Source organism: Lepisosteus platostomus, chromosome 24, assembly GCF_059453375.1.
Source record: "Lepisosteus platostomus isolate fLepPlt1 chromosome 24, fLepPlt1.hap1, whole genome shotgun sequence".
Taxonomy (NCBI): domain Eukaryota; kingdom Metazoa; phylum Chordata; class Actinopteri; order Semionotiformes; family Lepisosteidae; genus Lepisosteus; species Lepisosteus platostomus.
The window spans coordinates 11,006,148-11,030,151 of NC_142634.1; the positions used below are offsets into that span (position 1 = coordinate 11,006,148).

Consider the following 24,004-nt stretch of genomic DNA (forward strand, 5'->3'; position numbering starts at 1 on the left):
TGTTACAGGATAGGTTTACTTTGGTACCAATATGATTTTCTGTGCAGATCAGACTGGTTATATTGATGTGATTGTACTATTTTTTCTGGGTTTCATTTTAAGTCTATGCGGATACCCTGTTCTTTGTCGTCAGACTTGCACTCTGTAGCTTCCTCCTACCTATCACAGCCCTGGGTGATGTTTGATTAATGTCTGTTAATGGAGATGATGCCCATCTCCTGTCTGGGTGCAGCTGATGCTGACGCTACATAATGATACATCGTACTGGTATCTAGTTTCATGTTATCCTCGTACAGTGCTTTTTAACTAGAAGAGCAAAAAGAAAGCGTATTGAAAATGTCATATCACTTCTTGTCTGGATTCATTTATGTAGAGGCCTGTACCAGAGGAGTGAAAATTCAGAAATTAAGAATCCTATTTAAAACATAGCATGATGTACTCATTAGACTACTTAGAAATAACATTTCAATATTTATGAATACATTGTACTTTAACACTGAAGCAATTACAATTGATATTTGTTTTAAACATTTTTTTTATCAGAGATCCCAAAGATCAGGTACCAGAATGTCTATAAGTTTTCATTTACCTCTCCTCCACTATAAATTCCAATGACTATGTTAAAGAGACAAGCCTTTGATTTAAATTGCCTTAAAACTTGCTTAATATTTAGTAATCAAGCTTCCAGCTCCTCTGTCTCAGTAGAAACTATTAAGCAACATAGACGACAATGCAAAAATGTATAGTAAATGAATTTAATGATGGAAAAAGATGTTACTTCAAAGCTATTCTAGTAAACATTTCAAAACTGGCTGCAGTGTAATTTGTCGATTTCTTTATACACAGCACTCTGGTGTTTTACTGGCATCAGAAAAGTCACTGTAAACAATGTGAGATGGTTTATTTGGAGATGAAATCATGTAAACAAGCACACGATTGACAGAAAGTGTACATGTATGATTATGCTTTTCCATCCAGGCTGAAAGAGGAATGTCATGGAATGTTTAAAAAAAACAAACTTAACATCGTGCAATCCAAAAACTACTTTCACAGACATTGATTATTGCTAATCCTGAACTAACAGTCCTGGACTTGCATAACCTGACAAATCAGGCTGTGAAGCTACACATAACACCAATGACAAAAATATTTCATAAGAAAGTACTGAAAAAGAACTACTCCAGTCATGGAATCATGCACAATGCAGATTTCAGTTTCTCTAGCTTTGTAAACCATAAATTCCACCTGACAGAGAGCCTTGAACAGAAAAGGCTTTTGCTCTCATTTATGGAACAGTCGTAAAACACTTTGTGAAAACAGCACCATGCTTCTCCTGTCTTACATATTTTTTTAAATCGAAGCCTTACTCGAACATACAAGTACAATTAACTTGTGGTGACATGGCAAGTATCAATGAACATTTTTTAAAAAAATTATATGTTTGTACAATGCGAGTTCACAGCTTTTAAAAAACATTTCTTCAATAATGGAAGACTCGTATATTCCTAAATAAGCTAAATAACTTTTTAAAATGCACTGCAGCTTGATCATTATATCCACCCATTTAAATTAATCTGCAGATATAAAATATACATAATTAATTGGAACAAGGCATGTAAGCATATATAATACTATTTTTAAAGTGTCTAAAAAAGTAATGTTTATATAAATCCAGACATTTCTAAAAATATACCTTTTTAAACGTTTTTTCCCTGTAATAAAACCTAGAAAATATATGCTACAATAGTAAAAGTAGAAAACAGTCTGTGCACATATACAATATGGTACATTGGAAAAATCATGTTGAGTAGATTGACAAATAGCTGTGTTAATCTATATAGTGCAATTTGTACATCTATGTGACATTTTTATAAATTTGCTGAGGTCCGTAAAACATGGAACCTCTTCAAAGTCATACGGATTGAACCCAAGTCTCGATTGATCTTCTCCAGTCGATCTTCTAAGGCTTCCTGAAACACACAGAAGACAGAAATGTGATTAGTAATTGTACTGCAACAAAAGCTCATTAGAAGTCTATTTTTTGCTTGTGAATGGCTCACGTAAAATTAAAGGGGGTGTTTTTGAAAAGAGAAGGGAAAACTTGTTTAAAGGACAGGTGAAACACAATATGATACTCAAAGTTAAGCGAAATTACGAGTAGTTTGGTTATATCTTTTCACATTTACAAGGAACTACAGAGTTTGAGGCAGCACGACAGGATAAGTTTAATATGACCCTTCCAACATTTGTTTCCCCACTTGATGATGTTCTCCCGAGACCTCAGTTAAAAGGGACTATAACCCATGTATATATAGAAATGTGTTAGCATGTGCCTACTTCATCTAATCTTGCCTGCAAGGTCACTCTTCCCCCTCCACCTGGTATGCGGCTCAGCGCAGCCTCGATCTGTTCAAATGAAAAATGAGCAGGGACAATTTTAGACGACTCAGCGAATCAACACAAACGAGAATGATGACGTGAGAAATTAAACCTAGACCTGCTTTACAGAACATTCTTTCTGTCTCTTTAAAGGAAAACAGCATTTTTAGAGCTGCAATACATTCGTAATTTAGAATATATAGGTTCAACATAAATCTAATAAAATACTGCATAGTGTTCTATTTACTTAGGAGACGCACCAATCAAGGGTGACTGACAATAATATATAAAAATGTAGTTACTACAGACAATACACACTATGGATAATATGCCAGATCTAGCTAAGGGGAAAAGTTATTTCACTCCATCGTAACCAGAGATCAAACACTACAGAATCGCTTGTATATTTTCCATTTTAGACCATATTTTATTTTCAGCACTGTTAACTGAAGTTCGTATTTTATTTAAGCTGGTTGCCTGTTTCACTTCACTGAACTATTGAAGCCTGCTTCTGTCTCCCTGGGCTACTTTGCATTTTTAGCCATGTTAGGATGAGTTCAACATTAACTTTTTTTATAGCCCTACAAACAGCGCAGTCAAAAAAACGACCTGATTTTCTCCATATGAAACACACTCTCAGATCTGCGTCATTTAGATTTCAGCTGTGTTTTGCCACTTTCTGCATTTCAGTACTTTTTTTTGCACCTTTTCTGCATTCATCTGTTTTTCTTTTTAAAAAGTGAATATCGTGAAATATATACTGTATTCCCATGTGATGTGTTTAGTTTGGTTAACAATAACTATAATCAATCCCATAGTTCAACTCCACTAACCTACGTTTGTTAATTAGAAATCCTTGAGGGGTATTTCCTGTGTAACAAAAGTTTCTTTGTTCTGTCCAGAGGAAACATACCATTACGTACTAGGCACAAGTGGTAGGCAGCTGAGCAGAAATGATTGGATTTGAATGTCTTGTACCTGCTGCTTCTCTCTCGTGAGCTCATCGAAGAGCCTCTCTGTCTCGGCCAGGGACTCCAGCCTGGCCTGGTAGGGGAGCTGCGTTTCGTAGGGCGTCAGCAGTTCAGCCGCATGACCCTCCGAATCCTCTTCCCAGGTGGGCCGGCTGCTCACCGCGCCCTGCCTCACGGCCTGCAGTGCCGACTCTGTACGGCTATCAAGCCTGAGTCCAGAGTTACTTGAATGATGACTTACTATAAAAATATTGGCAGTCCATGACATGCATCAAAATCAAAAACCATGCTTGAAATAATGTTCTAATTCAAAAAAAGTCCCAGTCATGTTCATTCCTTTCAAATATTCTTTTTCAGTTGAACTTAAATGCACCTATATCCACCCCGCCCTCCCCAGTTCACAAACTGTCAATTAAATCAAACAGTTCTTGAGATCCTTAAGAACTGTTTTGCAGCATTATTGTATATTACAGAATAAATCTTCACTGAGCATATGTATATTTACCTTCTGCTTCCTGCGACATAAACTGAAGCCGTTTTCGTGGACTGTGAGATGGTGAAGCCGATACAAAACCCATTTCATTGAGGTGCACATCAAAGCTGAAGAACACAAGCAGAAGAAATGTGTTCATTAGAGCCATGTCTGTTACTGCACAGTAATTAAAACAATTCATTTAAACAATTCCACAGAGCCCAAAAATGGAAACTGATTAATTCCAATACGCCCTGTATTTTTTACATAAATCAAAACACATGAAAAATTATAAGTTTTACAGGTTACAGAACTAGCTTCTGTCACCTGAAACAGGTTGAACAGAAAATGTGGGTATAACGCTGCTCTCTAAAATTGCAAAAAGAGGTAAAAATCTCAGTTAACACCCACATCACGTTTAAGACAATTAAGACCATCATTTTCATTGTGGGAATGAAAATAAAAATAAGAGCCAATGTTGGCAATTGGTTTCCAACTGGAAAAGAGGAAAAGAGTGATAATAGAAAGGCAACTTAATATGAAAGAACTGATTATTTTGGGCTTCTTATTACCGAGTTTGAGAGTTCTCTTCCTTGCCAAGCAAGTGGTTGAACCCTGGCGAAAAGTTTTCTGTGGGGCATCTCTTTGGGCTGGACTTTGCTGAAAGTGGCGTTATCATTGTATCCCTCTTAGCTGTCAGAAAAAATATAAGAGGAAGAAGAGGTCTTTTACTTTTGGATTTACTTTGGGATTTGATTCCTAAAAAAAGAGCTGTGATCTCTGAAGAGTTCAGAAATTTAAATGCAATCTTATACTTCTCACTGGCATTCTGTTTTACCAACAGAGATCTCATACTCTACGTTTGAGATCTGACTCAAAACAACATCGGGCTTAGTGCGGCTCCTCACAGCTCTTGGGCAGTGGTCTCAGTTCTGAAACGTGCAGAGTGTCACCTGTGCAGGAGTGTTCCCTCTGTCCACATGGGTTCTCTCCTGGTGCTCCAGTTTCCTCCTAGCTCCCATAGCTAGCATGCTGGGTAAATCAACCGTGTCTCTAAATCATGGCCTGCCCCGTGATCCTCCCATCCCTCCTTACACCCCATGTCCCCAGTACAGCCTACAAGAATAATGGTCATTTGTGGGGAATTGTGAAACATTTGTAATATTAAAATGTGAACTTGATAATATCCAGATGCACAATTAAAAAAAAAAGGATAAACACTTACTAGGAGTGGAAACAGTGGTGGACTTTCTAGTGCACGGGGGCAGGGAGGAAGACCTGTGCCCAACGGGCGAGAGGCTTCTCTGTTTCTTCAGCACAGAGCTCCCTTTCTCCAAGGCTGACTCCCTGCTACACCCCTCAACAAAACTCACAGTTGGCCTGCGACTTCCGAACCCTGCAATCCACCGGCAGCAACACAAAGTTTTAACAGAACAGAAGCCTCCTAATCCCCACTGTTTTGTTCCAGAAACAGCAGGTGAATCCACTACTAGTTTCCATGCTCTAGAAGCTTTGTAACAGAGTTTTTAAGTAACATTATTCATACTGTGGGTGTTAACATTAAAGTGATAGAGGCAATATTTCTTTTAGTATTTCTACTAAAATATTTTATGTTGTTTCCTTTTAGTGACATATTCATGCAAAGACTCAAAGAAACAATAATAATAACAAAGCAGTCCAATTACTTGAGTTGCTGATATCTGATTTTCTCAAGGCCCGGCCCTCAGTGCCTTTGATGTCATCCAGCTCAATCAGAGCCTTCATTACCGGAGTCAAGGGGCTCTCTCTCTTCTGGGGTTCCCTAACCGGAGTCCCCTCTTTCTGTGCCGAGTCCTTCTCTGGAGGTGAATAACACCTGTAAAACCAGTAAGTGGAGACACCTTCCATTATACCATGGTACAAATAATGGTACCTGTATACTGGTCACCAGTAAGCTTCTCTCTGTACCAGGGTGTTTAATGATCTTTTCCAAACCTGTCTTTCAATGAAGCCTTCTAAAGGTTGAGTCTGATGTTTAAAAAAAGGGAATAAAATGCTAAAAATATTCTGAAGAACATGGAAGAAACCCAGTCAACACCTCTGCATGATCCAGCCAGGTTTTGATTCTATTTTCGGATATAATGTGTATGATCTTGTAAAGCATACAAAAAATAGGTCATGTGAAACCTAGCCTCAAAGGAAAATCCTGACAATGCAACAATCACATTTTTAAACTATTCAAGTCAGACTTATAATAAAGCTTAGGAGAAGAATGGGATAGCATGGATATGGAACCAGCATTAATTTGCAGCAACAATTAAACAGCGTATTTACCTGCTGCTGTCGGACACATCTTTCTCCAGAGGCCGGCCAGTGAAGATGGAATAGTCAGCACCAGGATTCAGCCATTTCCTTCTGCTGACATCCACTTCTGCTGAGGTTTTACTAGGGGAGTGGAGCACATCTGGATGGTGATATAGACTACAGAGAGAAAAAACAAGAGTGGAAATGCAAGCTAATACAATAAATACATATAATAAGCTTTTGCCACATCTTTGCAATAATATTGTTCCAATTAAAATCAGTAACATGATTGCGGTTCTTTGCATGAATGTTTGAGCAATAGCAAGCTTAAAGTCTATACTAGTCCAGAGACTATATACATATAACCATGAAAGAGTTTAAAATAATTAATCTCCATACCCAGCTCCTGACGCCTGAGAATGGCTCTGTGCAGCATGACGTGTTTTGACAATATTTTCATGTTCAAGCTGTCTTATTTGTGCTTCAAGTTTCGAAATGATCCTAAATAAATCACAAGACACAGCATAAGATTGAATAAAAAAACATCTACATTTCAGAACCTGATGCTTCCAAGGCGGAAAAAAAACTTTGATGAAAAGCTCATTTAAACAAACATTTCCTAATTACCTCTTCAGTTCAGATATCTGTGCATTTGCATCAAAGAGCTTATTCTCAGTTGATACCAACGTGTCCTAAAAAAAACAATCAGTTAGATGGAGTTGAACATAAACAAGCTCATTTAACAAGGTTTATTGAAACACTTTTACCTTAACTCTTTCATGTTCTTTTCCTAAGGATTCATATTCCATAAGAAGCTGTAAAAAAAGTGTCACACATTAGACAAACACCACAGGCTACAGGACAATATTAATTTTAGCTAGTTTTCCTGCATTGCAGTATTTCTTAAGGGAATTAAGTGAAGAGCAAAGAAATAGGTATCTCAGAACAAATAAATATCTTCTATATATTCCACCCTTGTAATATCACAATGTTTTACTACTGGCACGCAATGTTTAACTATTGGCAACTGTTTGGTGCTGCATCTACCTGTGTGGTTTTAAAATAAACTGACAATAAGCCATACTTAAACATGACAATAAGCAGTGAAATGATTTTATACAGCACAAAGTTTGATTAAGGAGAATATATTACTTTAAAAAAAAAAGTGACAACCAGTGTGTCGTTTGTCTCTTCTGAGGAACTCACATCCTGTAACATTTTGTGCTCCTTTTTCATTTGGACCTCCTTGTCATCTGACACCTTGTAGGCGTTTTGGAAAGCCTCCTCCAGATGTCTGACCCTGCCTTTCAGCTTGCTAACTGTGTTGTCCTTCTCCTTGTTACTGTTCTTCACCTCATCCAGGTGCTGCTGTAACACCTGCACAGTGGCGCTGGCCATGTCATACCGTTCTGGCCAGTCCACCTTGAAGAGACATTACAGAGTCAATGGCCTTATCTGTTCTAAAGGCTTGTCCAACCCCATCAAACAAAAAAGGAATCGTTTAGAATGGATTAAAAACTGCACCAACGTACCAGCTGTTTCTCTAGCTGCCTGTTTTTGTTTTCCAGGTCTCTGATACGGCTGCTTGCCTCAGTGAGGGCTCTCTCAAGATGGTCACATCTGGCGTAGAGAAACGGACACAAGTGAAAACAACTTCAATCAGATGAATAAAAGGATGCTGCAGTAAATTTGTTATGATTCCAATTAAACATTCGCTGTAGAGTTGTATCTGAAGCTACAAACCCATACATGCAAGCTTTAATTGTCCAAAGAAAAATTATATAAAAACTTTTATGTTTTTTTCATACTTTGTGTATGGCATCTTAAATGTCTCTGCATGATCTTTTTAGCGGCATAAACTCCCATTTACCTCTCAAGAAGACTCCGATTGGTCTTTTCCAAGCCATCATAATTGGGAGGTCTACTGGCCGAATCTAGTTTCTGCTTTAAACTGTTAATCTCCGATTCATAATAGGCACGGAGATCAGCTATATGGCGCGAGTGTTTCTCCCTCAAGTTCTGCCTCACACTGCAGGTAGGGGACGAAAGACAAAACACCACTTATCAACATGAAAGTGATCAACATAGTCAATTTTAATATATATATATAAACAACAAAGTCTACACCTACAGGGACAGAACCACAGGGTCGTCCAGCGAGGACAATGAAGCTGTCTTTTCGAGTGAACCTACAACGTGGCTGTTGCGCATAGCTGCTTGGGCATCCAAACTGGACCGAGGTGGGGGAGGAGAGCGTCGGGCTTCCTCTGCGGCGTGGAAGAGGCTGTAGCCTTGGGTTCCACTGCAGAAAAATGGATGCTGTCTGCTGGGATGCGACGCTTGGCAAGAGGTAGAGGGCAAGGTCCAGCTCGTGTTTGGCACAGAGGTCCTTTCTGAAGGGTATTTATGGTTTCCATTCACCTGGGCCGCTGAAAAGCTGCTGGCATTGGATGTGCAATCAGAGTCTGTATGGCTTTGAGATGGGGCTTCAGCCATCGAGTCCGGGCTGACTGGGCGAGCTCTGGCAGCTGAAGCTTTTGGATTTGCAGGAAACGACGGACTGCTGAACTGGGGGGATGAGGTGAAGCCAGTAATCCTGTCTGATGGTTTCATGTGAAGTGTCGGATCAAGGGTCAAAACCTAAAAGGGAATGGAAGGGTAAATGTTCCATGTAGCAGTCTTAAAACTTTGACAGATCTCTTACATGTGATTTTTTTTAATGTTACCCTTTACTGTGACTGATTAACTCAAACTTGTGCTGTCTGGCAAACAGATGTATTTTGCAGATCTTCACGAGGTTATAGTAAACATTCAGCAATTAATTTCACATTAGAAAATGTAATATTTAAGTGAACGAAAAGTAGTCGGATTGGCATCTAGTACCAACAGATTAAACCAGTTTGTTAAATCAAATCATATACACAACTTGTTGCCCCTTAAGGTTTTTAATGCTAATATGTACCCATGAATATGATTTTTTAGTAAAAACAAACAGCTGCATGAACAAAAATCACTTCCAATAAACCTTCCTGTTAGATAATTTGGTGAAGTATAGAACAAAAGGATTGCTGGCACTTTACATCTTTCAAATGGAAGGTTGCGAGCACAACGCATCTCTTGCAGGATCTGGCAACCACTTTACATTTACCTTCTCATTGAAGAAGGTGACTTGCTCTGTTAATTCTGGCGGATCTGTCCTTACCTGTGGAGCTGACCGATTCAAGCAAGAAGGAGAATCCCTGCCATGAAGATTTTTATCCTCTCTCTGCCTGCTGTGGTAAATTTCCTTCAGGGAAACAGAGCGCCTTTGCTCATCTTTGGGCAGCTGCATGTTAAACAGACAGGTAAGCTCAAGTGTTACTAAAAAGAAAAAGTAGTCATTTTTAGGTCACAGAATACATTTTGCTCTGGTGGACAATATAAATGGCACTAATAATACATTACACAGAATATCATTTATCTATATGATGTAGCATATTTAGAATACAATTTTTTGGCTACCACCATACAAAAAAATATATTTCTGCCTTGGAATCATGCAACAAGAGTAATAGGAGTATGATTCCACAAGCAACACAGCCCTGATGTTGAAGCCAGAACTTTGGCTTCTTTTAGGAAACTGCAGTACAAGATCAAGAATATCTAATAGTGACCGAATGGACTGAGATTTGAAATGTGTCATTTCTCATGTTCTTATAGACAGGAAAGAGCAGCTGCGTGGGCAGCACTAACAGAAATTTCATACCAGATTCATTGATCCCTCTTGAAAGAACAGATAAGACCCATTGTCAATGCTGTCTGGCAAAGGATGATACAGTTCATTCTCATCCAGCTTCCAGTATGTAAGACCTGAAAGCAACCCACCATAAGCGGAAGCGTAATTAGTAAAATTATCATTTAAATAATCAAATCTCATTAGCCCAGAACAATGATTATTGGGCTATTTCCATCATATTAGAGACCTGCAGCTGGGGTAAACCTATCACACTCTGTACCACTTGTTTTAGATGTAAGGTAACCTTTATTGATGGCTTTTTACCTGAAGCTTCAGATACCAGGGAGACTGGGCTGTCATTTCGCTTTCTCAGGTAGGACAAACGTGAGGACTGTGCTGCAGAGCTGGATCGAAACTGAAATAAAACACACATGCACCATGTTTTACAAAACATGTGTTTTAACTTCAGTTCAGAGCACCGAATTCTGCTCATTTTCCTCTTAATGTTGAAAATAAAGGAATAAAGGCTTTGTGATCCTTATCAGAGGCATTATCAACCTTTTGCACTGTAGATAAAGCATAAAGAGATTGAAGGAACATCACAAGCAACTTCTTCCAACCCCCTAACATCATGCTTCAGTTCACATTATCACTTTAATCACTTTGTTGTCCGAGCTGATGCTTCTTCTGTCAAGATTAATTTAGTCTGTCGCCTTTTGGACTGAATAATGTCAGCAGAGGCGTTTCAGGTAGTTAGCAGTATTTTTACAGTCCACATAGAGTAATATTTTGTTTTTTTCCCTTCTGCAGAAACCAAAAAAATCAGTGTGATGCCTGCGAAAGCATAATTAACTGCAATTAAAGCACTATAGCTTGAAATCTTATTTTTGTCTGAAATAATAAGTGGACGACAGAAATAAAAAAAATGTCCATGATCATCCATAAATGAGTCTACACTGTTTGTAAAGGGATAAATTCCAGCAGCTGGAGTATTGAGCAAGTGGGTTGTGTTCCTGCAGCCTCTTTCTCATTGTGATTTGCAGTGAGGAACAGGGAGTGATATATGCAGCCAATCAAAACAAATCTGCATGTTTTTGGAGGAAACCAGAACACCCAGTACCCATGCGAATATGAGCAAATTCCACAAGGACAGAAGCTGGGCCCGGAACAAGGGGTCAAACCCAGGACTTCAAAGCACAAGCACCAACCATCATACCATCCAGTTGACCAAGGGGTCAATCGAGACTCAACAATAATTAAACATCAGAAATTAAGGATTTAAACTCTGGGCAAATTACTGTCCTGAAAGAGGGAGAAATATTTATATAAAATTGTATTTTTTCTCAAACAACCTTCCACCTGTACCCTGACATTAAGTCTAACTACAGAACCTTGATTTTTATATCTTGGCCACCAAATGGGAGTGAATGGAACAGCCTGGAAATTAACAATGTAGATTCCACTAACCAGGGCGTCTCGCATCATTCAGGAGTTGTCTAAGGTCCCATAAGAAATAAGAAAAAGGCAACGTGCCACGCTTACTTCGTCTCGGGCGTCTGTGTGTGCTTCCTGAATTCCAACTGAGCTTCGGTCCGACAGGTCTTCCAGCTGTTGATCCTGCGCCGCCCGGCTCTTCTGTGTCCTCCGCTGCTGTTTCTGAGCCCAGGACGTCAATAGCTGACTGAAATGAACACCCCTTGGCAGGTGAACAAGATGAAAACACTGCAGGCTACTTCACTACTGCATGTGCAACATGGACTCTCATACAATGGAAAACAAAACTAATCATCCTCTCTGATAAGGAAACGTATGTAAGTTTCAGAGGAATGGCAGGTCCTTTGTGGAAAGCAATGTATCCAGCTGCACACAATGGGTAAAAAATGTATTTTAATGAAGTGAACTGAGTTATGTAAAGCATTACATTTACCAATACAAAAGGGTAAACCAACTTTCAATCAATTCACAACCGAACAATTTTTGCTCTAAACGAAACTCTTCAGAAAGTGGTGACAGGATTTACTTAAACAAAATGTTGCAGACTGACGTCATTTTTAAATTGCTCAAGTACTCGCCTGTTGGCTTTGCTTTGATCAAGAGGAAGGATCGGGTCAGACTGCAAGCTTCCGCGGGTTTTTCCATCGAGCAGTCTCTCCCTTGATTCAGGCTGAGCGTTAGTTTCTTCAGAAGCAACTTCAGACTTGAGAGGATGTGACAGCTTTCCAGAGGGAGGAGGGTCTGGCCTTGCATTTTTCTCCCTAGAGGTGGTCTCTGTGCTGTTGGACTCCTCAGCTTTGTTTATGCTGTGTTCTGAGGCAGAAAGTGTCCCATAGCCACTGCTGAGCAACAAGGTAACCGCCGGGTCCTCTTGACGCTGTTGATGTCGGCCTCCCTGAACACGACCGGAAGGTACTGAGCTCGGCTCGTGGAGAACAAAGGACCTGGAATGACCACCATTCAGGATTCCAGACAAGGCAGAGTCCCCAGGCTTGTCATTAAGCAAGTCCTCTGCATTTTGGGTGGCGCTCTGTCTGTGCTGTAACTGGACTAAGGCCTTGATTTCATCCTGTATGAGCTGAACGACAAAGACAATTTAGAACTGTCACTTTGAATCACAACACTTTAAATTCTCTCAATGAATATGGCTTACCTGAATTTGACACTGGTACTGCTCCTGCTGGCCTAAAATCTGATCCTGGTACTGCTTCTCCACCAACTGAAACAGCTGAAGCCATCTGCCCTGTTTATGACAGACAAAAATTATTCTGACCTTAATAAATCATACATTAGTATTTGCAAGACTATGTAGTAGCTTTGCAGTAATGCATGCTTCTGTGCAGAAACCCTTTTTGAATATTCAACACTAATGCTTCATTTGAGTTCAAAACAGGAGCAGACGTGCATTTTGTTCTTTTGGGGCTTTATCGGTGTGGCGCAGCTGCGCACCACTTCACGAGGACATTGGCAGGAAAACAGTCCATTTCAATGTAAAAGCTGCCCTTAGAGAACGTACACAGACACTGATTTGGGAAATACAATAGAAGGACTGAATTTTTTTTAATACAGTACCAATAGCTCTTGCAGGAAGATAAAAATAACAAAAACTGCTCTCCGATACTTTACACACAATTTATCCTAGAAAAATGCATTATTTGTAAGTTAAAACACAAATGCATTTTACAAAATGAGAAGTGAAGGAATGTAAGTAACACAGCCAGAACATTACACAAAACCAGCTATTTTAATTGAAAACTGACAGACTTTTACAGAAACACAAATGTGAAACGGAATCACGACAGCACATCCTAACGCTCTGGGTTGTGTTAAAGCATTTCCAGTAACTGTTCTCGAAATGGACTTGTGCTGTTCATCACATTCTGTTCCACAGGGGGGCCATGAAATACAGGTAAAAAGGCTGCAGATTTGCTGGCTAAGCATTAACAGGAAGTAAATGCGCTGGCATTCCTACACAAGCTGCATAGAGCAGAGGATAAGCCTCTGGATTCCCAGCTGGAACCCTGTTTGCTCCAGTGCCCCCCGGTGGACATTGCTATGGTACCCTCAAGTATTATATAAACCTGAAGAAGGACTAACATGCCTTCCAGTGTGGGAGTCACGTACTCCCAGCCTGCTCAATCGTGTTAAAACTGGGATAAAGTCTGGACTCATGGACCTTTAGGACAGGGGTCCTCGATCCTAGTCCAGGAGGACCAACGTGTCTGCAGGTTTTCTAGGTCTCTTTTAAGCAGCAGCTGAAGGCCTGGGAAGAGTTGTTAAAAGTGGTCAATTAAACCAGAAATAAGCCGATTCTGGTGAATAGGGTCCAGCTGGACTTAAAACCTACAGACACGTTGGCGCTTCAGGAGCCAGAATGCGTCCCCGCTTTAGGTTCGAGTAAGGACTTTTAATTTTTTTTACTATATGCAGGTTTTTTAGTGCTGTGAAATGGTGCCTCAATCTTACCTCACAGTTCTTCCATATCTCAGGGTTGGCCTCTCCGCTGCTTTGGATCTCTTTGACGAGAGCTGTCAGAGTGTCAATGGGACTGGGGTTTATTGAAGGAAGAGTTCTTCCCGAGTTGAATCCTTCATCGACGCCGAGACATGGATTTCTGTAAGCCACAAAGAACTGAAATTAATTCCTGGTCAGACTTAAATTCCACAGGCGACTGGGAAGTACTACATTCAGATTCGGCCCTGCATGCTTTTAGGCTAACGTGAATTACTGACACGTCTAAGAGTGACTAGGTCACAATGCTACAATAAGTTTGTGCTTGTGCATATAAAATATGTACAATTCACACGTTTACGATTAAGTGTAATAATTGCAGAGTGCAACATGAGAGTTGTGCACTGTTTTCCCATCTAGTCTTACAAGTTATTTGCTATTTCCTCTTGCATACAGCCTATGGCCCTTGACCCTGTGACCTTGGCGGTTCCGCCCTGAGGAACAAGTGTAGACCTGCTCTTGCTGCGCAGAGGAGCTGCGGGACCTCGACTCTTCACTGACCCGGGGGTAGTCGGGAAGATCCTGCGCAACTTCCGGATGGAACCACCGGCAGCGTGCTCCTCTTCCGGCCTGGCCAGCCCCGGTGCAGCTTCCTCGGAGGACAGGATTGAGGCTTCGCTCTCTTTCCCCCCGCTGGTTTCGGCATTCTCGTGGCTCAGAGCAGCCGAAGTGGACACGTCTTCAGAAATGCTATCATCTGTGGACATCCTTAGGTTGCCTTGTTATATAAACCCATTGGATATCTGCATAACAAAACAGGAGAGAAGGAAGGTCACACATGAGAGGACGGCACCTGGCTCACTTAGCCCGCTGGGCTGCTGGGAGCTAACGGATCCCAGGATCTAGTTTAGCCGTTTCTTGACGAAGCCAGATATAGATCACTCACTACATGATCACCCAATTATATAGAGAAGGTGTTCGGACAGCAAACTAGATCGTTACAGTCATCCTAGGAACAAGGATGAGAATCGTTACAGCTTCAGACACAAGGGGAGGGTGCTTCCAAGCTGTCACGTCTTAGTGGAGTTTTTAACAGACGTTCAGGAGAGATGACAGCCATCGTGTTCTCCTTGTCAGAATGCATACTTCATCTTGATCTCTTGCTTCCATGAAGCTCTTGCTTGTATTCCTCCAGTTGATCTCCGCCTAGTGCAACCCTCACTCCACACTGGGGTCCTCACTGCCTCAGACTGCGATCGAGTGGGTGAAGCAAAAACGTCTTATGCCTAATTTTTCACACCGAGAAGGATTTACTTATGGGGTGCTGTTATTCCTGCAACATACTTATTGAGATGTGCACAAACAAAGTAAAAAATCGTGCTTTGTACTTCAAAGTTGAAACACTTGCTTTCTTTACTATATAGGACTTTGACCTGATGGACATTTTAAATCAGAAGTGGAGAACAATGGTGGAACAAGGGTATCATAAGTAAGACTTGAGAAACCTCAACATATTTAAACTAGCACAGGTATTTTTCATTTGTGTTGACTTTATGATCATTGCAAAGACTGTAAATGAAAACCAGTAATATTGTAGCCTATCCACTGTTTTCTGTTCTATCATTCACACACTACATTAACATTTAAACATCACATGTTAATTAAATTAAAACATTTTCGACCATTAAACATCAGTGCATGCATTTAACAAGTTATCAGCATTGCAGTTGTATTAAGTAGGCGCCAGCATTCAATAAAACGTGTTTTAGTAAAATAAACTTGGTTGTAAATCAGGAATATCACAATGTTAGGAAACATTATTCCGAAGACCAAAAAAAATTGCTACAGTTAGCAGCACATCACACACTGCTGACGTTTTTTTACCACTGACGACCGCGTATCTACGTGTCGCCCCTTGTTAGTTCTTAAAAAAGTTCCGTTCAAAGACGTTCAAAATGATTTCTAAAACCGACAAGGAACTGCAGATCCCAGCACCCCACCATCCCAGTCTCCCGTCTTATTGTTTCTTAAAAATGATATATTTTTTAAAAGAAAATAAAGACATGCACGGCAAGTGTCACCCTGTGTTTCTGTTCTGAGCTGTAATCCTGATAACGTCCCGCAGCAGCAGCGAGCATCTAGACTGTTGACAAAATGTTTAAACTCTCCATGCAACGAGATTAGGGGGCTGGTGGTGGTTGTTGGTTTTTTTCTTGAACGCTGACTGCATCACAGCGCATCGGATTGACCAAATAAGCGGATGTTCTCCATTTCTGAAATAATTCCGAAAGCCGGCGTTCATTTATTTTCATTTCATCGGCCACCGCATCAACACCCATCGTCTCCCTCGAACTGAAACCCGAGGCTTTTATTATTATTATTATTATTATTATTATTATTATTATTATTATTTGAGTCAAAAACGGACCAACTTTGCAATGCGTTCGGGAAAACACAACCCCCCCTTTGACTAGAACAGATGTGGAAAAAAAACAAACAAACGCAGTTGTTTCGATACGTTACATAAAAAATGGACCGACAGTGCGGCTATGTTGAAAAAGTCTTGCTACCTGGACTGCCGGAGCTCGCCGTTCAGTGCGGACTAAATTTATCAAATTGTGTTGATATCGACACCGCTATATCTCGGAATGCCCCGAGACAAACACTGTTGTGAAAGTCATACGAGTGTTCTCTTTCATTTTTGATCACGACATTTAGAAGAAAAATGGATTTAAAAAAAAAACGTTTTTACGCCTGATTTACCTGCCAGCCTGTCCCATATTTGTATTTGTAGCGTAAGCCCGCGAGACACCGATCTTGCGTGCCTCTCTCTCCGAGCGTCAGTCAACGGCAGTTCCTCCCTCCTTCCTCCATCCCGCCCACACCTAGGAGGATGGCGCTCCCATTGGCTGAGTCATTTCAAAAACGAGGGAGTCGATTGGCTAGAAAGATGCCCTTACCTGATTCCCTCTCTGTGTTTCGGACGCTGCGATTGGCCGCGGCAGTACGCCCATGCGCAATGTGGAGTCGCCACAGCAACGAGAAAGAGGAAGAGAAGAGCTTGTTTATGCCTGGGAGGTGAGGGGTTAGGGTAGGGCTCGTGGTGTGGGGAAGCGCGAACCTGTTCTAACGGATCAAACCCAGAGAAATGGCCTCAAGAAACCCGAGTGAACCATTTCTTTAAAACTGCCGCAGTGATCTTTAATCTGCTAAATTTGTAGCGGTGCTTTTACAAAAGCACCGATCCATCTATGTAGCTTGATTTACACAACCTTATGTGTAAAGTTGATTGACTTGAGGGTCTGTGCGGTGGGGTGAAATTATTTTGTTTCTGCCAATACCTTTGTTACGTCATTTGATTAGCACATCGTTCCTGGCAATTATGATGCAACCGGATTTATTTTTGTAATTATTAACTCAGGATAGCAATAACGTTACCCCCGTGTGTGTAATATCAAACAAAGCCTAAGACATTCTCTTTTAAAACTACCCCATTGAGGATTCCAAAACAAGGTTTCTTTTTCAATCAAATGCCCTGATGTAATAAATTACCTGCAAAGGAAACTAGTTGCAAGCCTGTGAATCTAGATCTTTAATTGACAGGACGTCCCGCGAGGAAGACGTCCACCTTGATGTCGGCTCTGCTGTGTCGCCTGGTGTCCGGTCTGTCCGGGACGTGGTGCCCGGGGCGGCTGCTGTTTCCACGCAAGCCGCTGGCGTGGTCGTCTATTTCCAGCGCCGGGAAAAAAGTCTGTCTGAACCTCCCGGTCGTCAACGAAGACGAGCTGGAGGAGCAGTTTGTAAGGGGCCACGGTCCTGGGGGACAGGCTACCAATAAAACCAGTAACTGCGTGGTGCTGAAGCACATCCCGTCTGGTATCGTGGTGAAGGTAATTTAAAACATCCGATCACTGCTACTCTTTGAGTTCGTCATATAAAGAATACTTTATATTCACGAAGCACAGATTACGTTCTCTTTTCCACTCACCATAAAAAGGCCAAATTGGCAAAGATTATATAACCTATTTGTTGGCCATTCAGAATGAGTTTCCTGTGTTTCAGAGGTTCCTGTAAAATAGCTTTTTAAATACCAGTTTAGTAGAATATTAGTGCAAATCATAGTCCCCATACACCCAGAAAATGCTCCAGAGCTGAACTATGATAGTTTATTTCTTTTTATTGTACTCTGCAGCATGGGAATAACCTCTGCTTATTCAATAATTGGTGACAGTGGTTTGCAAAACTAGTCAGAGGCTGCCAGGAATCTGAATTTAATCTTGGAATTAAAGGTTTCAATAGCTCCATCATAGACATTTTAAATATCCTTTTGGCTATTGGGGTTTCAGAGGGGAGTACACATCCTTAAAAGACAAGCAAGAGATACTGAAGAACAATTGCAAGGTTTTGGGTGGTGACTGAGATAATGAGGTTGACCGACTGTCTCCAGTGCCCTTTCAACTACCAGGATAGAAAACGTGGAAGCTTGATGATTTGGTGAGATATAGACCTGTAACACAACTATAACACAATGAAATGTGTTTCAGTGGTTACTGTTTGTTTTTAGATCATGATTCTCAATTCTTAGCCCATAGGACTGTGTGAAGCCCAATGATGAGAGCATACATGGAAATTGGGACTGAAAACAAGTCTGGGTTCCTAGCACAAAGGATTTGAAAGCTTTGATTTAGCCTCAGATCACAAGTAGATTCCCTGGGGTCCCTCACAGGAAGGCTAGATGAGATTTCTGGGTCTGGAAGCTACTGGCAATCAAAGCTTTGCCGGATGGCCTCCTCTTGTTTCCCTCGCCCGTCTTGTGTTTTTAGTAAGCGGCAGGAACCTGTGTGTTTGGACTGCAGTGTCACCAGACCCGGTCGGTAGAGGTCAACAGGAAGCGAGCTCGCGAGATCCTGCAGGAGAAGCTCGACGTCTTCTACAGAGGAGCAGACGGGGAGGTCCTGCAGCAGAAGAAGGAGACCGAGCGGAAGAAGCAGGAGAAAAGGAGGAAGGCAAAGGACACTTTGGAAAAGAAGAAACAGTTTAAGGAAAGTCTACTGACAGACTTAAAAGGAGAAGAGACTGGGACATGATTTCAGTGACGTTTGAAAAGACTTAACTCTGTGATGCAGTTCAGTGCCTCTTTCCAAGTGTTTTATTTTCTTGCTTGATAAATTAAATGGATTTTTTTCTCTTAAACACATTTCAGGCAGTTACTTTACATTAGAACAGTTTCAGACAAAGGACTTTTGAACTTTCTAGCCAGTTTAGTTGCATGAATGTCACCTCATCCAGCTGGTTCTTGACAGAAGCCAGGGTATAGGCTTCAACAGCATCGCTGTTCCACATTCCCACCACCCTTTGTGCAAAAAAGTGTTTCCTGTTCCCAGTTGTAAATTCATTTCACACAGTTTCCAGTGTGAAGAGGAACCACCTTCTGACCATGAAGGTTTCCTCAGCTGAATGATATCGTATGTCTGTTTAGATACAGAATTGCAGTTGTGCAATGGTACCCTACAGAAATGAATCTCTCAACACAGCAGGTCTTAATGAAAATAAGTTTTATTACACTGAGTAATAAATACATACAAAGATGCAAATAATGGCTTTATTACAATAGTTTATCCAAATCCGGTGTGTGGTGTATTTGGCACTATCCTTTTCTCAGTCTCCTAAGTATTAGTGTGTTAAAAATATTGAATCTTAGGCCCTATTCCATCTTAAAATGTCCCTTGCTACAGTCTAAATCTGTACAAGCCATGCAGTTTTAAATTTTAATTGGGAGCACTTGCTACCATGCATGCAAAGTCATCAGATTTTTTTTTTTTTTTTTTTTTTTTATATATAAGCAGTCAAGAAAGAATCAGAAATCCCCCTATGGAAAAAAAAAGAATAAAGAACCCTTGAAGAGGTTCATGTCAAGTATAGTTTTATATACTGGTCTTTTAGCTTTCGTTTCTGCATTCTTCAGGCCAGACGTCAAAAGTTTTTTATTATTATTATTATTTGGAAAGCTATCTGGCTTTCCTGAAAAGAGAATGATTAGAAGGCAGGGTTGCGAGATGCTGTTCAGGGTTTCTGTGTGAAAGCATTGTTCCCGTGGTTAGGACCTGGCGTTTCTCTCCGTTTCCGCCAAGCACTCGCGTACCAGTCCTCTAGCGTGAATGATCCCTTGGAAAAGAAAAAAAAAACAACACGTCATCATTCTCGCTCGCTCAAGGGCCCCTGCCATCATGTCACTATACTGTACACCACCGACAGGCCGAGGGACTGAATCTCCTAAGCCTTGAACAGAGAGGGCGACTAGGGGACCCCGTAAGAAAGCATCTGAAATGCTTGAGGACACTGCCACAGTCCACCCCAGCAGACTTCTTCAGAGAGAACTGGAGAACTGCAACGTGAACCAGAGGACACAAGGGCAAACTAAGTGAAAATGAGTTTTAAACTTTACAAAAAGGTTGGTGGGGGTATGGAACAAGCTGGATGAGCTGGAACAATTACCTACTAACTATCAAAACAGGCAACATCTTCTGAACGGCCTCCTCTCGCTTGTATCCACTCTTATGTTATAAGAGCCTGGGAAAATATTGGACTTGAGCCTTGGGTGGTTCTCTCCATCTCCACTTTGTGTAGTGGCTGCAGTAGTCAGAAGTTTGCATGCGACTACAGATCACCTGTTTATATTTACACAGTAAGATGCATCCCGGAAGATGAATGCTGTATTGTATCGGGATTAAAACCTGCTGAAAACGGAGCCAAAGTACACTGTGATGTAGTTGGCTGATTAAGGTATAATAGATTCAATGACTCACTTAAACAAAACTAATTACCTCGTTTTAGTCTCTCCATGGCACTTTTACTCCCAGCATACGTCGGTCTGATTTCTTTGCCCAGCTCTTCGATGATGGCTAGGAGTTCTGCATATTTACTTTGAGGCACTTGATTTCCGCTGGTCCCCTGCAAGAGGAGAACAGTTCCTGGGCTGAGTCCTCTTAGAAAGGGCAATTCACTGACCACACAGAGGGCATCTGCAAGGGACTGGCAACATCTGTGCCCACGGAGAGCGAACGGAATTGCTCACCAGCCTCTCGTGGCACGACCTCCGCCTCAGTTAGACTAACCACTAGGTGGTTTGATCGAGCTAAAATTACCTGTGAAAATCCCAAGGATGGCAGCCCGTAGTCATTCACCAGTGGCCGGTAAGACTGCAGTGTGGCTAAGCTCGTGGAAGGAGAGTGGACATTCCCGACTGGAGGAAAAGAGACGGACAATGAGGTCAAAAGGAATCGTTTCTCATTTCTGAAGCTCCTTCACACACCCCAGACCCACCCCCCGAAACACAGAAGAACAACTCCAGCCAGGGCACGTTGTGTTGTACTTGATTTACATTCGCTGCTGCTTGCAGATGTGAACGCTCTAAGCTGTACTGTGTTACATTTCGCAAGGCAAAATCGTGACAGTTTCAATTGTCAATGCTACTCATAAGACTTCATTAGAATTCAAATTATATGTGGCTAAGGATCTGCGCCTGTGACCGGAAGGTTGCCGGTTCAAATCCCGCGGCCGGCACAGGAATCCTACTCCGTTGGGCCCCTGAGCAAGGCCCTGAACCCCAACTGCTCCAGGGGCACCGTACAATGGCAGACCCTGTGCTCCGACCCCAAGCTTCTCTCCCTGTCTCTGTGTCTGTGTCTCCCTGGAGAAAAGCTGGGGTATGCGAAAAGACGCATTCCTAATGCAAGAAATTGTATAGGGCTAATAAAGAAACGTTACATTATTATACATTATAATTATATTTTAAAGTGAGATAGCCTCTGTATATTTGCTCCGTCCGCCTGTCTCTCACACACAGTCGGATGCTGTAGAATAGCATCCTCATTATTCTAAACTTCGCTCACTCTCACGTGTTACTGAACACCGCGGGGTAATTGGTGGCACATACAATTCAGAAACAATTCATTTATTTCCAAGATACTGGCGTAGCTTCTGAGAATTTTGGACACTTATCATTATTATTTAGAATTTAGAAAAACACATTTCAGAGGTGCGGGTAGGTAGCTGCGTCAGGTTTATTCCGTGCTGAAAAGAGAAGAAATGAAACACAACGTTTCGGCTGGTATTCCGTATTTCAGAGGTGATTTTTTTTTTTAGGCAATTGAGTCTCTCTCGGTCACCTATACTACAGGCATTCAATTCATGTAAGCCTTCCGTGCAGTAAGCCATTTTGAACGCTAGGTGTCCCCAGAGCGTAAAAAAAGAACATTCCTGATCCAGATCAATCATCGGCCCTGGGGAGACAATCATGGAGGATACCGAACGGGCTGATTTAAGAAGCCAAAGTGATACATTTTTTATAACACTCTTCCAGCATCCGTGCGAACAAAAGCGGGTATCGGCTACCGCAAACCCGGTCCCCAGCGAAGAGTTAACCTCCGTTTCTCTACTTTGCGGATGCGGAAAAAAAAAAGCTTTTATGATTAGTAATAATGGCGGATATGAATCAGCTCTCAGGATCTGACCCTATATATATAACTGGACAAAAACTACAGACACGGGCTTTCCCCAGGTATTCATTATAACAGCGGATTTTGCATCTAATAAAACAGTGATTCAGTGGAGAATTCGCGGATATTTCAGCCTTACCTTGGTTCACGGAAGTCCCAGGAATGTGCGGGTGGAGGTTGGGTTTGTAAGACATTCCCAGAGACATTATAAATTAAAGAAATAAAAATGTCCTGAAATTCACTGAAGCGTCTCTGTCTCTCTCAGACACTTTTTGTTTACAGCAGCCGCACCGGCAAATATGGCCGTCACTTTATATTGACACCCACAATGCAATCTATCATCACAATGGGAAATTTATGGCAATTTGACCAAAAGCGAGGAGGTCAGACCCAAAACTCATATGGAAACGCCGCGGCGATTAAAATTCGGTTTTGAAAAGAGATTTCATATTTTTGAGGTCGTAATCTATTTTAAAACAACGCTTTTTAAAAAACATTATTTGCCGAACCCTGGCTTTTTTTTATCAGGTTACTGACCACGTCAAACTTTGAAACTTTTATTTTTGCTTTAATCGGGCTCGTAGCAACTCTTACGATAACGGATGGGTTATCTTCGTCAGCTATACTTCAAATTAAAGTTTTAAACTTTCTAAAAAAAAATTTCAATCACAGGTTTTAGGAAGAACCCCATCGTATTTTTTTTAGATGTATTTTTAATTTAAAAAACTAAGGGGACGAGGTGGTTTTTTTTTATTCATCAACGTGCAACAATAACTTTTTGATATTTTAATAATTGCAATTACTTTTAAAGCAAGGAAGAAAAATGCGTTCCCGCCGCCTCACATAGATTTAGAGAACATACTGTAAATACTTTAGTCGTAATATTTTACCACCTAGATCGAGAATGCATGGTAGGAAAGGGTTGCGATAATTACAATAATTTCCTTTTCCAGACAAAAATGATTAAATGTTTGTCTGGAAGCGGTAGTTAAAAACAACAAGGAGGTCTATTTTTCCGCATATTTTGCTTAACGTACCCAATACGTTTAGAAAATAAGCGGTTTACTTAGCTCATACAATGTATGAGTTTATATATGATGCATATAAAAATCTAAAAAGCACGAGGCAGCCATAGGAACTTCTAAGTCTGACAATGGGGACGCGTGCCATTCTTAACCTCTTCCTATCGTGTAACACGCTCCCCTCCCCCGCCCACGTTTCGCACCCCACGACATGAGCGAAGTGAATGCTAATTTTTTCCATGGGTAGCAGGAGTGACGTATGGCGCGAGTTCGTGAATGCCTAGCACTGTACTTTGTCTGCCTATTGTCGAGACGCATGTTCCACCGTTTTCCGTGCTCCGCACCTAAATGGGGGGATTGTCGGCTCATCTTCAAAATTAAACAGCCTCCTGGCCAGATTTTTTACAAAAGCATTCTCTCTTCCCCACTCAAACTGCCGGAGCCTGTCCACAAGCCTGGTTTATACACGGCCACGATTTGCTATTGTCATGCACAATAGGATGGCCATCAGCTGAAAATAACCCATTGACTGTGTGAAGCAACAGGAGAAATAGTCAACTATAGAGTCAAATATAATGTACATTCAAGTGTTAATTTTAGGAATGGCCTGGTATGGAACAATGAGAGCACATTATAGTTAGGATTATCAGGCAAATGCCAGGTTTTACCAAGGAATCTAAAACTTGATAAAAATAAAATTTACTTGGTACATAGACCTT

General features: G+C 41.2%; 3 protein-coding genes across 8 annotated transcripts; 1 reads left to right on the forward strand and 2 right to left on the reverse strand.

Moving 5' to 3' along the window:
• Positions 1-743: 743 nt before the first annotated feature.
• On the reverse strand, positions 744-17,043 carry mphosph9 (M-phase phosphoprotein 9). 6 transcript variants are annotated; one of them, XM_088617805.1, is made up of 25 exons: positions 16,726-17,043; positions 14,912-15,098; positions 14,279-14,568; positions 13,781-13,928; positions 12,468-12,557; positions 11,889-12,392; positions 11,363-11,497; positions 10,145-10,235; positions 9,851-9,954; positions 9,308-9,430; positions 8,237-8,745; positions 7,976-8,134; positions 7,638-7,725; positions 7,312-7,527; positions 6,873-6,920; positions 6,733-6,797; positions 6,505-6,606; positions 6,136-6,282; positions 5,508-5,677; positions 5,048-5,218; positions 4,395-4,515; positions 3,856-3,950; positions 3,358-3,590; positions 2,338-2,406; positions 744-1,970 (listed from the first exon to the last, which is right to left on the reverse strand). In XM_088617805.1, exons 3-25 carry the CDS (start codon positions 14,530-14,532, stop codon positions 1,869-1,871), a joined length of 3,744 nt encoding a protein of 1,247 aa, XP_088473931.1. In that variant the 5' UTR covers positions 14,533-14,568; positions 14,912-15,098; positions 16,726-17,043; the 3' UTR covers positions 744-1,868. The 6 variants fall into 6 exon arrangements, with proteins under 6 accessions (XP_088473931.1, XP_088473930.1, XP_088473932.1 ...); XM_088617804.1 differs by lacking the exon at positions 16,726-17,043 and adding an exon at positions 16,529-16,676; XM_088617806.1 differs by lacking the exon at positions 14,912-15,098.
• Positions 16,761-18,958, forward strand: mtrfr (mitochondrial translation release factor in rescue). The gene is made up of 3 exons (XM_088617809.1): positions 16,761-16,843; positions 17,369-17,655; positions 18,622-18,958. The coding sequence occupies exons 2-3, from the start codon at positions 17,398-17,400 to the stop codon at positions 18,850-18,852; spliced, it is 489 nt and encodes a 162-aa protein (XP_088473935.1). The 5' UTR covers positions 16,761-16,843; positions 17,369-17,397; the 3' UTR covers positions 18,853-18,958.
• Positions 18,959-19,303: 345 nt separating this feature from the next.
• On the reverse strand, positions 19,304-22,584 carry cdk2ap1 (cyclin dependent kinase 2 associated protein 1). Its single transcript, XM_088617810.1, has 4 exons — positions 22,403-22,584; positions 20,911-21,008; positions 20,590-20,716; positions 19,304-19,930 (listed from the first exon to the last, which is right to left on the reverse strand). The coding sequence occupies exons 1-4, from the start codon at positions 22,467-22,469 to the stop codon at positions 19,863-19,865; spliced, it is 360 nt and encodes a 119-aa protein (XP_088473936.1). The 5' UTR covers positions 22,470-22,584; the 3' UTR covers positions 19,304-19,862.
• Positions 22,585-24,004: the final 1,420 nt, after the last annotated feature.

What these genes read in the sequence shown, in the direction of transcription:
- mphosph9 (XM_088617806.1), bottom strand. Translation starts at nt 14,532, where the DNA reads ATGTCCACAGATGATAGCATTTCTGAAGACGTGTCCACTTCGGCTGCT. An exon ending in AGATATGGAAGAACTGTGAG is followed by an intron (nt 12,558 to 13,780) that starts GTAAGATTGAGG and finishes TGTCATAAACAG; the next exon opens with GGCAGATGGCTTCAGCTGTT. An exon ending in CCTGGTATCTGAAGCTTCAG is followed by an intron (nt 9,955 to 10,144) that starts GTAAAAAGCCAT and finishes GGTTGCTTTCAG; the next exon opens with GTCTTACATACTGGAAGCTG.
- mtrfr (XM_088617809.1), top strand. Translation starts at nt 17,398, where the DNA reads ATGTCGGCTCTGCTGTGTCGCCTGGTGTCCGGTCTGTCCGGGACGTGG. An exon ending in CGTCTGGTATCGTGGTGAAG is followed by an intron (nt 17,656 to 18,621) that starts GTAATTTAAAAC and finishes TTTGGACTGCAG; the next exon opens with TGTCACCAGACCCGGTCGGT.
- cdk2ap1 (XM_088617810.1), bottom strand. Translation starts at nt 22,469, where the DNA reads ATGTCTCTGGGAATGTCTTACAAACCCAACCTCCACCCGCACATTCCT. An exon ending in TGGGACTTCCGTGAACCAAG is followed by an intron (nt 21,009 to 22,402) that starts GTAAGGCTGAAA and finishes CTTTTCCTCCAG; the next exon opens with TCGGGAATGTCCACTCTCCT. An exon ending in CATCCTTGGGATTTTCACAG is followed by an intron (nt 20,717 to 20,910) that starts GTAATTTTAGCT and finishes CTCCTCTTGCAG; the next exon opens with GGGACCAGCGGAAATCAAGT.